At 50.0% G+C, this 17,757-nt stretch overlaps 1 protein-coding gene across 1 annotated transcript in view; it reads right to left on the bottom strand.

The window, feature by feature from the left end:
- The window catches only part of AHCYL2 (adenosylhomocysteinase like 2), a gene marked incomplete at its 5' end in the record, with an annotated part of 116,711 nt that overhangs the window by 15,344 nt on the left and 83,610 nt on the right, over window positions 1-17,757 (bottom strand). Inside the window, 6 exons of the mRNA XM_082479330.1 lie at window positions 266-382; window positions 2,153-2,259; window positions 9,738-9,832; window positions 10,798-10,900; window positions 11,302-11,402; window positions 12,105-12,248. Of these exons, the coding sequence (XP_082335456.1) occupies window positions 266-382; window positions 2,153-2,259; window positions 9,738-9,832; window positions 10,798-10,900; window positions 11,302-11,402; window positions 12,105-12,248 (667 nt within the window). The remainder of the gene's footprint in view (window positions 1-265; window positions 383-2,152; window positions 2,260-9,737; window positions 9,833-10,797; window positions 10,901-11,301; window positions 11,403-12,104; window positions 12,249-17,757) is intronic.

Below are 17,757 nucleotides of genomic sequence, written 5' to 3'. Positions count from 1 at the left end.
TTACATACAACTGTACAAATAAGCCGTAGGACCTTCTGACCTGTAGAGACACAGCTGCCGTCCCACAATGCCTCACAGATTCCCATCTATCATACAAACAGGACGGACCGGGGGTCATAAAGGGTCTTTGCTCTCCTCTGATGCATCAGTAGATCTAAAATGATCTAAACTGGCAGGTAGGACAGACACGCGGACCCAGTTCCCTGTTGGGTCCGACACAACCGGAGCAAAGGACGCAGCCCCCCTCGGGTGGCCGTGTACGTACCCGTCCAGGATGGACTCTCTGCAGCAGTACAGGTTGTCAAACTTCTGCTTTGTGACCGAGTCGTTGACATTCATGGCTGGGACGCAGAGCTTCCCCGCTTTGGACAACTGGTACAGCCTGTTACGAGTACGGGAAGAAACGGATGATCAATGGAAAAATATTGCCCTACGCTCTACTGTCGCATGCTCTCAAGGTCCTTGTTCTGCTGGAGTGAGCAGTACACATCTGGAGGGTCACAGATAACCTCTTAGTAGGAGCTCCTCATTTCAGGAGGAGACATAGCACTCTTCCTTCCACAGATGTTTGTACCTGTCCTCCTCCTCTACCGAAGAACTACCAGGTTGGAAGAGGCACTTCATAAAAACGTCAAATAGGAGATCAGAAGGTGCTCCACGTGCCTCATAACTGTTGATATTACAACCATCCTCTGATGTCTGCCAAAGGACAAAGCCCCCAAATCCTCCTTCAGATAACGTAAGATGAGAGCTCCTGTAATTCCGCGAGCTCTTGCAGCTCAAGACAAATAGGAATGGCCACAGAAGAGTCACACCCACAGAAATGTGAAGCTGCTGCGATCAACACCCGCAGCACAACACCCATTTGAACAGCAGTAAGAGTGTAATCGCTGAGATGCAGTACGAGAAGCGACCAGGGTGGGGAAGACATCAACCCGACCTCCTACTTCTGGGAGCAGACTCAACGCCCGGCGGCAGCAGCAAAAACCCTAAAAATCAAACCAAATGCTACGCTACGGCTATGAAGAGAATCCGAAAACCATTTCCCTCCTCCAGACCTTGGCGAGGACAACCTTCTCCCTCAGCCAGACTCTACAGACCACCTCCAGATTTCTCCTCACGCTTGCTTTGTCATCTGGGGACCTTCAGTCTCCCCGGAGGTAAGGGGCACACGTTCCCCGCACGCGTGTGTCGATACCACCAGCCTGAGAAAACAACCTCGCTCCTGGCACAAGCCTGCGGGGGGACAGTTTTTAACATCGCTTTGTTCTTGCACATCTCTTTTGCCCATATTTGGAACCATTCACGATGCTAAAAATACAATGAGGTCCTCTTCTTGACCCCACCGCTGGCAAACCTGAATCCGTCGCTTCCTCGTTTCAAATATTTCGTTTCCCTGTTTCGAGGGCTGCCCGCACCTCTGCCCAAACTCTCAGCCAGCTCCGAGAGCTGCAGCCGAGCCTTTCTCCCTGCGAAAATTAAGAAATAAGCCGAGGCTGCCGCTTGTCTCCTCAGTCCTCTATCTTCTGTCACCCGCGATACCATGAACGCCACTGGAAAACCACCTCTGCTGACCCCGGGAGCCGCTTCTCCCATCCCAATTCTGCTGCCACTGTAGACCGATGGATGTCACGCTATTATACAGCTGCATCTCTGCGGTTCTCCCTTTCTGGGCTCCCACCCCAACCAGAGACTCATTTCCTCTTCCCAAATCTCACTTCTTCCCGTAGACTTAAGTTTAGGGACTACACTTTTGGCTTTCTCCAAAGCCCACCCCTTCTTGTGCAACACCCTCACCCCTTCCTTTTTTCATCGGCAAAGCGAGGCGAGATAACCACCGCCCCTATTCCACAGGTGGAGAAACAAGACCTCGTTGCACTTCTTCCACCCGCGCAACGGTCAGTGGGTGCTTCTACCCCTCCTCTGAAATTCAGAGCAGTAGTTCCACGCTGCTTTCACCATACGAGAGATTTAAAACAGCTCTTATGGAACAGCCAAGCCCAAGCTGTGAAGGAAAACCACAGACCACGTCTTAGGAGGTTCGACATTCACCGAGTCTGTGGCAACTGACAGCTTGGGGACCTTTTGCTACCGATGTCCCGAGGGAGAAGATCCAACACCTCTGTGCTCACAGTCCAGCCTGTCCTGTTACCTGTGGACACCCGTCACGCTCTCCTCTACGATCCCCTTGATCTTCTTAAACATGTTGGGATATTTCTTGTAAATCCAGTGAGTCAGATCTCCTCCGTCATCCAAGATCTGTAATAAAAATAACCACAAAGTCACCACTCTGAAGATGCAGTAAGGTCTGCTGACCCCAAAAAGGTACAAGGGGTAAATCACGTGCTTAGATCATTCCTAATCGAGCCCATGTTTTGGCATCTCAAATACCACATCTTGACAGCTCAGGTGAGACTACTCTGCTTGATTATTCTGCGCAGGAGTGCTGCTTCATCGATATTGTGCTGGAAGGGCAATAGGTCAGACAAACAGACTCCGATGTTCATGAGACCAGGGGAAACATGGAAAAGTGCTGTGGAAGCTCCTCTCTCCCCATCTCCCAGAAACACAGACGGAAAAGCCTTTGAACCTACACAGTCATCAGCTTTTCTAATGTGACTGCTAATGGAGGAGGGGAGAGCATGGAGGAGGGAGGAGGATAGAGGAGAAGGAAGATGAAGAAGGAGGAGGATGGAAGAGGAGGAGGATGGAGGAGGAAGAGGATGGAGGAGGAGGACAGAGAAGGAGGAGGATGGAGAAGGAGGATGGAGAAGGAGGATGGAGAAGGAGGAGGATGGAGGAGGAGGATGATGGAGGAGGATGATGGAGGAGGAGGAAGATGAAGATGGAGGAGGATGGAAGAGGAGGAGGATGGAGGAGAAAGATCAAGGAGGATGGAGAAGGAGGAGGATGGAGGAGGAGGAAGATGAAGATGGAGGAGGATGGAAGAGGAGGAGGATGGAGGAGAAAGATCAAGGAGGATGGAGAAGGAGGAGGATGGAGGAGGAGGAAGATGAAGATGGAGGAGGATGGAAGAGGAGGAGGATGGAGGAGAAAGATCAAGGAGGATGGAGAAGGAGGAGGATGGAGGAGGAGGAAGATGAAGATGGAGGAGGATGGAAGAGGAGGAGGATGGAGGAGAAAGATCAAGGAGGATGGAGAAGGAGGAGGATGGAGAAGGAGGAAGATGGAGGAGGATGGAGGAGGAGAATGGACAAGGAGGATGGACAAGGAGGAGGATGGAGGAGAAGGAGGATGGAGAAGGAGGAGGATGGAGGAGGAGGATGGAGGAGGATGAGGATGGAAGAGGATGGAGGAGGAGGATGGAGGAGGAGGATGAAGAAGAAGGAGGAGGATGGAGGAGGAGGATGGAGGAGGAGGATAGACAGGGAGGAGGATGGAAGAGGAGGAGAAGGAGTGTGCAGAGCCACTAATGCCAATTACAATGCAACTGCATCATAAAACACCGCTTATTAAAAATAGTGAACCTCTTTTAGACAACGACTTTGGGTCCCTGCCCATTTCATCTGGCCTCGAGCCTCAAACAAAACTCTTCCTGACGGGATCACAAGTCTCCCGAGCCACCCATTTCCTCCTAACGACACATTTCAGGGCAGTGGAGAAAGCCAGAGACTTACTGCTTTAATAAAAACATTAAAGGTGATAAAGCAAAGGCGCCCTTTGAAAAAGCGCTGTGGGAAGGACAGACATGAAAACAATTTGGTCAGAGAAATCTAAAAATTGCAGTGAAAGGAGATGACTAAGAGCTTGTCTCTTCTCTGCTGGTGGTATAATCATCCAGCACGTGGAAATACCTGGTAACGGCTTTGGACACAAAAGCCATAAGACTGCTAAAAGTCGAACACGTACGTCCAGACAAACCTTTGCAGGGGTTGATGTTATTCAGGTATTTTTGTGACGTGCTACAGTATCACCAAGATAATCAAAGACTTTAAGCCAAGGCTTAATCTTGACCTCTGTAGGTACAGAAACCTCCGATAATTACAGAATATGTCCCTGCTCGCGAGAGCCAGTGGAGTTTATTAAGAGACTCGTCGTGCCCTACGCACTTCCCTCGTGATGAACGTGGCCCCAGTCCCAACCTCTTTGCATCATCCCCTGCTACATCTCAACACACAGCCAAACCCAAGGAGGGCGCTGAGCTCAGAACGCTTCAAAGAGGGACCCACTGTGGCACCACAAAGAGGTGGCGGGGACAGAACAAAATACACAAGAAAAGAAAAAAAAAAACCCAAACACGTGCATTTCCCCGAGGCCTCCTGCCACCCCGGTGGCCTCAGGTGGCCCAAGCAGTCCCCAGGCAAGGTGGGAAGTGTGACAACCCCCATTAGACTCAGACTCAAGAAAAAACAGGGAGCAGATTTGACCAGGCGGCAGGTGAAGTGCCGAGGACCTGTGCCAGCTGGGCTGGCTGAGAGGACATTGCCCCATCTTATTATTCTTATTATTTCTTATTATCATCCTCATCGTCCTGTTTGCATGTTTCCTCCACCATTCTGACTGCATCATCACTCTCCTCCTCTTTGCATGTTCCCTATCATCATCATCCTCCTCCTCATCTTTGCATGTCCCCTATCATCATCATCCTCCTCCTCATCTTTGCATGTCCCCTATCATCATTATCACCCTCATCTTTGCACATTCCCTATCATCATCATCCCCCTCCTCATCTTTGCATGTCTCCTACACCAAAGTCTAAGAGTTCTGACTGCATCATCATCCTCTTTGCATATTCCCTACATCAACGTCAAAGACTTCTGACTGCCTCCTCCTCCTCCTCCTCCTCTTTGCATGTTCCCTACACCGATGTTCAAGACTTCTGACTGCCAAGCCAGCCCTTATTGACCCACTGGTGTGGCGTGCAGGTGGCCTAAAATGCAAACGTCAAACCTGGGGAGAAGCATCTCTTCTTGTTGGCCGGTGGTGGAGCCCATCAGGGACCCTCCGCCACCGGAATCTGCCACTCTCCCAGAAAAACTGAACACTCCCACCACGCTCCCACGGCAGAAGCCCCACTGCGGCCACAACGATGACGTTCCTGAGCTTTGTCACAACACGACATGGCGGCTGCATGGAGCCACCACTCTTGGCACCCGTGGGCAAAGAGCTGCTTGGAAACGCTACCTACTGTCACAGCCTTTTTCTCCCTAAATCGCAGGGTTTTCCACTGAAGGCGAATGCTGCTCCTCCACGAGGGTCTGGGAAGCACGTGGTGTCCTAGCGGAGTCTTCCACGTAGACCTGACTCTTGAGTCTCCAGGGAACCCCCCAGATCCACCTCCCGTTCCCAGGTTGGGAAGCGGAGGCGGGTAAGGGTTAAGTGGGCTGAGGAGCTCTCCTGGGCCAGCCGAGGTAGGAATTCAGCAGCCTGGCTCCCAGGACGTCTTCATTTCATTAATCCCCATTTAATAGAGCACATAATCCTCTTTCTGAGAGAGAATTCTGGGGGTTGGCGGTTTCCTCTTTCCTAGGAGGGCAGGAGATGAAAAAAAAAACAACAAACCAAACCCAAACCAAATCAATGGAGGAACTGGTTTTTGATGGAAGGTCACCTCTGTGTAGCAGCCCCAAACGGCCAACGGCAAAGCCCGTGGTATGTGCCCCATATTCCTGCAGTTTCCGCAGCTTTGCACAGGTTATCTTCCCTTCATTCGAATTCTTCCCAAGCAGATTTTTTCCAGGAAAAAAAAAAAAAAAAAAAGCCTTTATTTGACATGCAAAGAATTTTTCGTAGAGAAAACCATCCCGGTGTAGACGTGAGCCTTGCTCTGCCTCCTGGTGCTGCTGCCTGACGCCCACCGAGAGGCACGAGCTGCGAAGCGACGTTCCCGGCTGCGGTTCATCAACCTCCCTCCCAAGTTTGGCACTTCCATCGCAGAGCAGAGCGCGCTGGAGCCGTCGCGCCTGTGAAAAACATCTTCCCATCACCCCACCACCACCACTTCAGGGAGGCGGGACTGTCTCTTTGGAGTCGGGACCATCCTCTGACCCAAGCACCGGGAGATTTATCTAATCCTGCTCCTCCACAGCAGTACTCACCCTGAATTTTTATGATTTTTGACTGATTTGGTGTAACCGTTTCCCATTGGTAGGTGTTTCTCTTGCAGTGCTTTTCTCCCCAAGAAACCAATTTCACGTGGCTGTTTGCACAGAAGGGCTGTGACTTCTCACTCCCTCGGTCCCCCCGTTTCATGTTTTCTCCGGCAGAAATTCTTCTGGCTCTTCCACCAAAGGAATTGGCGTCTCAGGGTGCCATCGTACAACCTCTTTGAACCCATCTGAGATCCCGCTGCCACCAAACGTCTCACCTTGTCCCCCCCTTTCAACTTTGTTGGGGCAATCAGCTCAACAACATGACTGAAAACAACACACTACAGAAAATGACTGCTGAAACCGCGAGGGGATGGCGGGAAGGCACAGTCGGAGGCGGCGGCGAAATGCCCCAGAGGCAGCGTGGTCTTATGTCACTTTATACTGCAAAGGAAACCAAACTCTCAGCGCTGCAGATTCAGTGTTTTTCAGAAAAAAAAACCCAACCCTCTAAGCCATTCCCATCCAGACAGAGTGCTCCTCTAAAGGTCTGCTATTCCCATCAGAAAACCCAATGTGTCTTTTTTTTTTTTTTTTTTTGGAGGCTCCCGGTATTTGCGGCTAAATGTTCCCATGCAGTAGTGCTACACAGAAGCCCGAACATGGAATATTCAGATTTTTGGGCTGAAAGACATCCCTGTTTATTTGCGTGGGCTGTACAAGGTCAGCTCCATCCCGCCTCACGGTGCCTACGTGGACACGGGATGGGAGGGCGCCAGCGAAGCAATGCTGAAGAGGACCTGGGGTGTATTTCAAGCCCTGACGTTAAGGCAGCATGGCTTAGAGCTGAGCTACTTTGACTCGTTTTGCTTTCTCTTGGGTAGAAATAGAGATTGCACTTCTATTTATTGAGCTTAAAGATGTAGAAGCCTGGAAATGGAGATGCACTTCCATGCCGTTTTTGTCTCGGATCAACAAGTACAAGTCGGATGGATCAACAAGCACAAGTTGGATACTCGTGCTCTCAATTAATCCACACTTCATAAGAGTCTGGGTTGATTATTTCTTGTTGGACAGAGACACGTGTGTGGGAATTTCCCATTTGATCCCACCATGGCACGTAGTGCTGCACCGAACATCTCCAAAGCACGCCACGGCCACTAGTAATCATCGATGCTGAAAGCTATCGTTGGTATTTTGTTGATGGGAAGAGAAGACAAGACAAGAGACAATTCTTGACTGTGCGGGCGGTGAGCCCCCGGCGCAGGGTGCCTCGAGAAGCTGTGGCTGCCCCATCCCCGGAGGTGTTCAAGGCCAGGTTGGACGGGGCTTGGAGCAACCTGGGCTGGGGGGAGGTGTCCCTGCCCTGGGCAGGGGGTGGAACTGGACAATCTTTAAGGTCCTTTTCTACCCAAACCATTGTGTGGTTCTATGAAAAAAGGTTAGACACCCAAAGGTGTTGGGCTTCCAGGAGCAGCAGGTTAGAAACCAGCAGCTCAGGCTCACTCCGACAACCTGGGGACGTATCTCCTCGATTCAGGATACGAGGGGAAATTCTCAGTTTCGAGAACAGAAGAGAAGAATATGATGGATGGTCTGAAAAGTTGCCGTCGGCACAGGGAGCAGAGTAGGTCCAACTTGCTTCAGCCCTGAGACTGGAAGGACTGGAGAGGCTTCTTTGGCCAAGTTTGCCAGCTCGTCTCTTCTGAAATAATCATATGAAGAAGATCCTTTCCATGCCCGCTCCGCACCCAGTGTCCAGCGTCCTATTTCTTATCTCTTAAGAACTGCACCTCCAAAATCCAGCGTGCAAACCTTTGGGAACCACGAGATCCGAGGCACTCGGTGCTCCCCAGCAATAATTTCCGTGCCCCAGAAGCAGGTCTGAAAATACACTGATGGATAAGAGACGCGCCACAGACTCAAGAGGTCTGAGGAGATCCTAGGGAAGCATAACATGCATATTCTGCTACGTTGACTTCTTCGATTACTGGCATTTTCGATGGGAAATTATTCCTCAAAAAGAAGAAGAAAGCAGCTATCGTGTCTAGACTCAGACTTGTAGCTCGGGGGTGGATTTTTTGACATTCACAATTCTTTTTAAAGGTGACAGCGAGGAAGTGAGCAGCTGTAGACTGGAAGGGACAAAAAAACCCCCCGAGCTCAAACAAGCTGACATTGGCAAAGAGACAATACAGATACACACCTATCTTCCGCCTTTGATTACTTTTCATCTAATTTAGATCACAAGCTGCAGGGCTTAAAACCTGTCGGGAAGTATGATGAAAACAGCGCATTTGACAGCTGCAAATTATTCCGTTCACCTCGTTCAGGCTTCTCTGTTTTCCCTAGAAACAAGGGCGGAATAAACCGGCAAAGTACGGAGTTGGGCTACCTGAGGGTTCGTGTTCGTACAGTGAGGACATCACCTAAAATCTAATTTTTATTCTGAGACAGAAGCTTTGCCTGGATAAGAAACATCACAGCAACCAAAGCTGTGAATTGAACTGAATATGGTAAAATGGATGCAAAACTTTTTCAGAACGTACTGATTTTGAGTCCTTTTTTTGCTGGCTAGATTAAATGAGTTTGGTTTAAACTGTAACGAGCTACTCTGGAAGCAAACTAAGCACCCGATTGCACTCACGCAGCCATGCTGGTTTAGGAAATGGTTATGCAAACCCTTGCTCGGCAGGCGAGATACACATGCAGAAGTCATTCAACTCACCTCCTCCCTGACTTTACACCGGTGAGACTGAGATAAGTTCATTTCCCGCATTGTGTAGTTCTCCTGAGGAGAAGGACCTGCGGGTGCTGATTGACGAGAAGCTCACCATGAGCCAGCAGTGTGCGATCGCAGCCCAGAAGGCCAACCGTATCCTGGGCTGCATCAGCAGAAGTGTGGCCAGCAGGTCAAGGGAGGGGATTCTGCCCCTCTACTCCACTCTCGTGAGACCCCACCTGGAGTACTGCCTCCAGCTCTGGAGTCCCCAACACAAGAAGGACATGGACCTGCTGGAGTGTGTCCAGAGGCGAGCCAGGAGGATGATCCGAGGGCTGGAGCACCTCTCCTATGAGGAGAGGCTGAAAGAGTTGGGGCTGTTCAGCCTGGAGAAGAGAAGGCTCTGGGGAGACCTTATTGCGGCCTTCCAGTCCCTAAAGGGGGCCTACAGGAGAGCTGGGGAGGGACTTTTTACTGGGGCATGTAGCGATAGGACGAGGGGGAATGGCTTCAAACTGGAAGAGGGCAGGTTCAGATTGAACATTAGGAAGATATTTTTCACTTTGAGGGTGGTGCGGCACTGGCACAGGTTGCCCAGAGAGGTTGTTGAGACCCCATCTCTGGAGGTGCTCAAGGCCAGGCCGGACGTGGCCTTGGGCAACCTGGGCTGGTGGGAGGTGTCGCTGCCTATGGCAGGGGGGTTGGAACCCGATGATCTTCAAGGTCCTTTCCAACCTAAACCATTCTATGATTCCTTGATTGTTACTAATTGTCAGGGAAGCGAGATCCAATTGTGAAGCCCTCTGAAGGCAGGTGCTGCGTTTAGCACCAAGCCTTCACTGCTGAGTCAGCTCTAAAGCCAGGAGGAAAACACAAACCAGCACCAAACCCTCCTCCTTCCCTCTAGACGAGAGCTACCCGTGCTCCGACGCGCGCCGAGCGTTTTACAGTCGGCCCCGTCTCACCATGTTGGGCTGCCATCCTTCGACGTTGACGCAGCGGTCGATGCACCACCAGAAGTCGTCTTCGGATTCTCCCTTCCAGGCGAAGACGGGGAATCCTGGCACAGAGAGGGAGACGGGTGCTAACACAGCCTTAGCAAAGCCCTTGGGCATCGGCTCTCCCTACGGCCACGCGTGACGAACCAGGCTCCCGACACCACTGCAGTCTTGCTTGCAGCCTGACTGCTCAACATCTACCTTCTAGAAGAAGCTTCAGAGATAATACGTTGAGGACACACGCTGAAGGCAGCGGGTCGGAGTCAGCTTTATCCTTCCTAATTTCTTCCTCTCCCCCAAGAAAAAGCTCTAGCCACCAAGCGAGAGGGCAAAACACGCCCTCAACATTAACGTTTATTTGTAAAATCAAGCTTTGGCCACGAGTTAGATGTCCTACCTTCCTGTTTGGCGCGTTAGCCACAGATTTACTCGAATGTATTCTGACTCATAAGCAATTAATTATCATTCAGCTTCAGGCAGCAAGACCAGGTAACGGGTAAGCCGGTGGGTTTGGCTTCTTCTGGGTCTCCCGACTCTCACGGTAAAACCCCTGGTCTTACCCAGGTAAAACGGGATTTGAATTAAGGCATCTCCCAGTTGAGCAGCAACATGGACAGCTTCTGTTTTGCGAATTATATCCCCCCCCAATTATTATATCCCCCCCCCCAATTCTCTCTTTCACCCCTTTTAGCCAATGAGTTATGACTCAAATGTATAGAACTGAAATCAAATTTAGCTTTGTTTCCCCTAGCAAAGCAACTTTCAGGTTCACGCAGCTTTGATGGCTAATAACGCGCGCCACCGTCAGTTGTACTACGCAATTTTACACTCCAGAGAAAAATCATTCTGAGATTTTTCAGAGCAATGGAAGGGATGGATCTCGTGCTGTTTCCCTCCCATAGGTTTATTCTAAATTGAAGAGAATGAAGGAAAAAACTATAAGATGTAAAGTAAATGAGCTAAACATGACGGGGCAGTAAGAAATCTTTTTAAAACCAGAAAGAACAAAGAGGGTGACGTTTCCTACCGCTCTCAGCGAGGGCAGCAGCCACCTCATTAAGAGTAGAGTAGATGTTGCACGCAGCCCATCGGCACTGCGCGCCCAACGCACCAAGGGTCTCCATTAGGACCTGGATTTAAAAAACAAAATAAATCAGAAAGAGCAATGCAAAGAGCTTTATACAACGCAAAGAGCAATAGACAACGGGGATTTTTATTTACTATTTACGGGAAAGCTTCTGGGGGGGTATCTGAAGTTGGTTTTAAGCAGCGTCAGGGTCGTTAGAACTGCACAGAAAACAATTTTGCAATTCCTTTTTTTTTTTTTCCCTCTACAATTTAAAATGGATGAAAATAAGAACTTCAAAGTATATTAGATATGCAGCACATATATGTGTGTGGGTATGTGTGTGTATATACATTTTTATATGTATGCTTTATACATATTTATATATATTTTACCAGCTCAGGGTGTATTTTAGAGGCTAAGCAGTGGAAAATCCCTGTCTAGAGTTTACGGAGGGGGTCTTACAGCTGTCTGCGCTGTAATGTGCGTGCAGCCCACGATCTTGGCCCCGGCCAGCGGCTTCTCTCCCTGAGCTCTCTTCCTCAAAGCCATGAGCGCAGGCATTTCTGAAAGGAAAAATAAAAAAATAAAAATAAAAACAAAACCAAAAAAAGTCCATCAGTGCGACGGAAAGAGGGAGGAACAGCCAGCGTCACTTCTTGCCCTGCTGTCTGGTACCCTCATGAATTTGTGCAGCTGCGGCAGCTCCAAAAAAATAAAACCCCTTGAGAGCAGGGATGAAATAAGTCATGGCACGGCTGAAAAGGACCCGAGAACTCTCGGAGGTCTTTCCCTCCTATTTAGGATGTGACATCATCACATTTTCAAATTTCTACCCGCCAATGCCCAGGTGAGGCCGGGGGGAAATCTGCTTCAGGCTCTGGAGGATCTGGGACTCGCTGCTCCCATCAGCCTCTCCAACATCCCTCCAACTGCCTCAACACCGCACTGCCTTTGCTACGCACCTTTGGAGACAATCACGCTAAACCAAAGTTCTCTAATTTATTCGATGGATTTCATCTTTTCTACCGATTTTAACAAATCGTTTGAGTATAGAGTAGTCCTTCAGGAGTTGGTTGGTTGGAGCTACACAGCACAACCCCGTATCTCCTTCCCAGCCCACAAAATCCCATAAAAGTTTTCTCATCTCTAACGGTGTCAAGAAATCACCGATATACCGAACCTCGCAAGACGAGGATTTGGGGGAAGGAAGAACCCCGCAAGACAGCCTGGGAGGACGTGGAGCTTGAGGAACATTCCCCATTTACCTTGTTCAGCAATTTCAATCTCCCGGCGCCCAAATTCTGCCTGCTTTATGTTTTTCACACAGAAATCGCTGCTGCCTTTGGAGTTCTTCTGCTGCTTGTCTCGGGGGGAGGTCTCATCATCAGAGCTGTCTGTGTAGGAGGCAGCTGGAGGAAGAAAAGGAGGTCAGAGACAGAACAAAATATTCCCTAAAGCCAAACCACCTGCAGCGGAAGGGCGCAGACGGTCTGCTGGATGCGTCCATGGATGTGCTGCTCCACCTGGACGTGCCAACTCCCCCCATCCTCAGCTGGGATCTCCTCTTCTCCTTACAGTGACCATTTCCCCACAGTCAGCTCTCACCTGCAATGACCTCCTCACTCTCATCTCCCTCTACTGCCACACCACCCCAGAGGTAATTAGTTTGAGGGCTGCCCGTGTCCCCCACGGGCTCATCTCCTCGTGCTTTGCTGCTCCTCTGTGGCCTTCTCCCATCTCTCTTCCGGAATGTTAAACCTTTACAGCTCTCCGATAGCCAACAAAAATGCCATTAATGTCCTGAGTACTTCCAAAACAGTCAGCGTTGTAATTTAAGACAGGGCAGATACACGACCTTATTTCATTTTAAACAACGGCGTGGCAGAACCTGCTGGTTAATTATTATTCAGTTACGGTGGTATTCCCAGCTCTTGGGCTTGCTCGATTTCAGCGTTCCTCAACAAGGGCAATGTGGCAATGGCCACAAGCCGCTGCTTGGGAGGCTCACATGGAATGGTAGGAAGAAACTTCTTCATTGAGAGGATAACGCAACATTGGCACAGGTTTCCCGGAGAGGTGGTGGCTCTCCATCCTTGGAGGACTTCAGGAATTGGTTAGAGAGAGCCATGGCTCACCTGATCCTGTGTTGACAAGGTCCTGCTCTGAGTGGGCAGGGGGCTGAGATGACCTTGGCGGTTCCCTTCAACCAACATCTCTGTACCTCTACAGACAGCTGAATCCAGATTTTCCCCTTCTTTTCTATTATAAATAACAAACACTTGGAGATGTTCTTCAGGATCTTCTTTAAGCCCTCCTCCCTCTTGCTCTTTTGATAAGAGAAGAGGAAGATGGCACCACTTGTCTTGGTAGTGGGGAGCCTACAGGGGACAGCAAACATACGGTCTCACAGAATCACTCTATGTTTCTTACTTAAGACGTTATATGGGTACTGGGTGCGGACGTGCGTGTGAACACAGATTTAATTACTGTCGCTGCTCAGTGGAGAATGGATCGAGACCCGCCCTGAGAAGGACCTAGGGGTGTGGGCTGATGAGAAGCTCAACATGAACTGGCAATGTGCGATCGCAGCCTAGAAGGCCAACCGTACCCTGGGCTGCATCAGAAGAAGTGTGGCCAGCAGGTCAAAGGAGGTGGTTCTGCCCCTCTACTCTGGGGAGACGCCACCTGGAGCACTGCGTCCAGCTCTGGAGCCCCCAACATAGGAAAGACATGGACCTGTTGGAGCATGTCCAGAGGAGGCCATGAAGATGATCTGAGGGCTGGGGTACCTCTCGCATGAAGACAGGGTGAGAGAGTTGGGGCTGTTCAGCCTGGAGAAGAGAAGGCTCCGGGGAGACCTTATTGTGGCCTTCCAGTGCCTAAAGGGGCTCCAGGAGAGCTGGGGAGGGACTTTTTATAAGGGTATGTAGCGATAGGATGAGGGGGAATGGCATCAAACTGGAAGAGGGGAGATTTAGATTAAATATTAGGAAGAAATTTTTCACTCTGAGGGCGGTGAGCCCCTGGCGCAGGGTGCCCCGAGAAGCTGTGGCTGCCCCATCCCTGGAGGTGTTCAAGGCCGGGTTGGACGGGGCTGGGAGCGACCTGGGCTGGGGGGAGGTGGCCCTGCCCAGGGCAGTGGGACTCAATGCAAGGTCCCTTCCAACCTAAACCATTCTATGATTCTGTAACTGTCTTCCTTTCCTATGGACATCCTCCAAACTTTTGGTTAGGCAAGTAGTCTATGGCAGACATGTGGAGATTTACTGAAGAGCCCTTCATGGAGTTCGAAATCCCCCTTCCCATCTATTTTGATTACTAAAATCACATGTAGAGTCCATTTTCTACTTGAGCCGCAATGAATTAGCCACCACTTCTGCTTCCAGTTTATCAGGATCAGCTGAAGAGACTACCTGTGCCATGTTTTCCTCTGGACCTTCATCTTCTAGGACTAGCATCAGCAGTCAAAGCAACATCTAAGGCTTGGAGATGAACTAGAAAGCATCACTCCTCTTTCCTTTCCAGAAGACATTTCCAGGACCCAACTCAAAAGCCATATCTTCATGGTCATCCCTTGTTCCTCACGAAATCGCCCTAAAGTTTTCCCCCCAAGTCTTTACTCTCTAAATCATGTGGTACTTCTAAGATGAACGTGAGACCTGGCATCGAATTACTTGTTACAGCAGAAGAGGACCACCTTTGTAGAACAGCACTATCCGTCACTGCCTCAGTGGAGTTGGCCAATATGGTGCATCGCTAGTAAATGATGTCCATGTTTGAAGGCATCACGTATGATGATGAGCTCTCTTTGAGGTCTTGATGACGAGCTCTCTCTCTTCGCCAACACCAGAAAAGAACCGGTTGAATCTTTACATAGGAAACATTGCGTAGTCAAACTCAAGAGCTACTGGCTTTGGGTGATGTGTCGCTGCACTCGTGAGCTAGCTTCTCTCCCAGGCACAGTCTCCAAGAGGGAATGATCTACACCAAACACCCAAGGGAGGGAGTTGTTCTACCCAACAGTCAGTACAGATTCCCAACTTTCTACCCCAATTCTGTGCCAAAGGAATAAGGTGGCAGGAAGGGTGAGCGCTTCTCACACAGTGTCATAGGAAGAATGGCACGGTTGGACCCATGGTCTTCTCACCCCCCAACCAACGTTCCCAAAGAGCTGCAGCTTTCCAGAGGCATCCAGACCTCAAGTGCAGATCGATACCCAGAGCCCCTTCAGAGAACTCGGAGTAAAGGCAAACCACCCTTCTACCCAGCGTTTCAACGGCTCTGTCCGCATTTTCATGCCAGAAAACCCAACGCAAGGAGTTAAGCCCTTCCCCCCCAGCACGACCATGGGTTTCTCTTTCCCGCAGCACCCAGTAAGCTGATTACTTTCCCTTCTGGCTCGCGTGAAGAGCTTGAATGATCCCAAGGGAAAAAAAAAAAAAAAAAAGCTTAGTGCTGCCGCTGTCGGTGTGCCAGGCTCCCCGAGACCCACTCGGGTCCTAATCCGCTTACGGAGGAGAATTATGCATTGCTGAAATTTCTCCGCAAAGACTCGGTCCTCAGCGGGGTGCGAAAGGCAAGTCCGACCCTGCAAACACCGCGCTGACGGCAATATATTTCTGAATTTGTGTGCACAATGCCACAGCGGCTCTTGAAGGAGCGGGAGCCTGGCTTAATAACAAAAGAGCACCTTATACAATAGCAAGCCCCTGTATATCAAGGACTCCAGAAGGATTCATTAGTTAAAGGAGGATTATTGCCTTGAAGACACCTAATCTGCGCAGAGGTTTCTTTAAAACCATAGATCTCGGTTCTGGAGGTTGAAAGTAATTTTTTTGAACAAAAAACCCATCTAGATGGTACCCAGATTTCCATATGTAGATGGTTCTCTATTGTTTCATACAGTAAAGAACTGTTTCATACTGTTTCTGGGACCTGTACTGTTCAACATCTTTGTCGGTGACATGGACAGTGGGGTCGAGTGCACCCTCAGCAAGTTTGCCGATGACACCAAGCTGTTTGGCGAGGTAGACACGCTGGAGGGGAAGGAAGGGATGGCATCCAGAGGGACCTGGACAGGCTGCAGAGGTGGGCCCAAGCCAACCTCATGCAGTTCAACAAGGCCAAGTGCAAGGTCCTACATCTGGGTCGGGGCAATCCCAAGCACAGATACAGGCTGGGCAGGGAATGGCTGGAGAGCAGCCCTGAGGAGAAGGACCTGCAGGTGCTGATTGACGAGAAGCTCACCATGAGCCAGCAGTGTGCCATCGCAGCCCAGAAGGCCAACCGTATCCTGGGCTGCATCAGAAGAAGTGTGGCCAGCAGGGCAAGGGAGGGGATTCTGCCCCTCCACTCCACGCTTGTGAGACCCCACCTGGAGTACTGCCTCCAGCTCTGGAGTCCCCAACATAAGAAGGACATGGACCTGCTGGAGCGTGTCCAGAGGAGAGCCACGAGGATGATCCAAGGGCTGGAGCACCTCTCCTATGAGGAGAGGCTGAAAGAGTTGGGGCTGTTCAGCCTGGAGAAGAGAAGGCTCCGGGGAGACCTTATTGCGGCCTTCCAGTGCCTAAAGGGGGCCTACAGGAGAGCTGGGGAGGGACTTTTTACTGGGCCATGTAGCGATAGGACAAGGGGGAATGGCTTTAAACTGGAAGAGGGCAGGTTCAGATTAAACATTAGGAAGAAATTTTTTACTTTAAGGGTGGTGCGGCACTGGAACAGGTTTCCCAGAGAGGTTGTTGAGGGCCCATCCCTGGAGGTGTTCAAGGCCGGGCTGGACGTGGCCTTGGGCAACCTGGGCTGGTGGGAGGTGTCCCTGCCTATGGTAGGGGGGTTGGAACCCGATGATCTTCAAGGTCCCTTCCAACCTAAACCTTTCTATGATTCTATGATATGTATAATACATAACAGTATGTACAACAAACAATGGTAATTAAACTAATATTGTTAGTGCAGTGTAACAGCGTACTAATATTTAATAGTGAAGTTTGCCTGCGCTTTCCTGTAAAATGAAAAACACGTACAGAAAGGAAAGGATTCCTAGCACCCGTAATCCAGAAATATCCAATTAACTGATGGGATATCCTAAATATCATCTCAAACCACCCAAAGTTTGATTAATGAAAGCTTCGTAACCGGGGTTGGCATTCCACAGAGCCGCGCCATTTTAATATAAATTGTATTATTTCAAAGAGAACGACATGAAGCCAGCAGCAGGTCCCAGGCACTGTTACCCAGTGGAAAAATGTTTGGGGGGAAAGAAGACACCCGAAGCACATGTCCTAACCCAGCAAAGACCAGGTCAGAGCCCAAATTCAGCAAAATTTTAGCTTTGCTAATATTTTAGATGAGGATCCGCTCACATCTCTAATATCGACATCAGTACGGGCAAAAAAGGGGCAACCTGCCCCCGTTTCAGCCCGATTAAAAAAACCCCAAATATTGTTTCTTTTCTGCACAACCTTTGGAAAGTTATGAAACAGCACGAGGACGAAGCCAATCGCCTTTAATTAAAGGTATTACTGTTCTAATCTCATTTCGGCGCCCACATAACGGGCATGCGGCGCGTAATACACAACGCTGAGCGCTTTAGTGCTCAAAGCGCTGGGCTGACAGAAACCAGCTGATCCCCCAAAACCTTTGTTCCAGCAGATAGCAATTCTCTGAGTCTTGCAGAAAGGGAAAGAACGGTTACCGAAATTTAAGCGATTTGCCCAGCGCAACACCAAAACGTCCCCCCCCCATACTCCAGCGCTGCGCCGTCGCGTCGGTGCCTTCCCCTGGTTTGCAATAGCAGATGCCGATAAACACCACGGCGCGTCATCGGGAGTATAAACCACTCCCAAACGGCGCAAAAAACAATTAATTCCCCCGATAAGAAAAATTACTCGTTTTAAATGAAGTGGGACAGCTACA

Source organism: Vanellus vanellus (assembly GCF_965231255.1).
Source record: "Vanellus vanellus genome assembly, chromosome: 1".
NCBI lineage: Eukaryota > Metazoa > Chordata > Aves > Charadriiformes > Charadriidae > Vanellus > Vanellus vanellus.
This window is presented reverse-complemented; position numbering and strand designations above follow the sequence as displayed.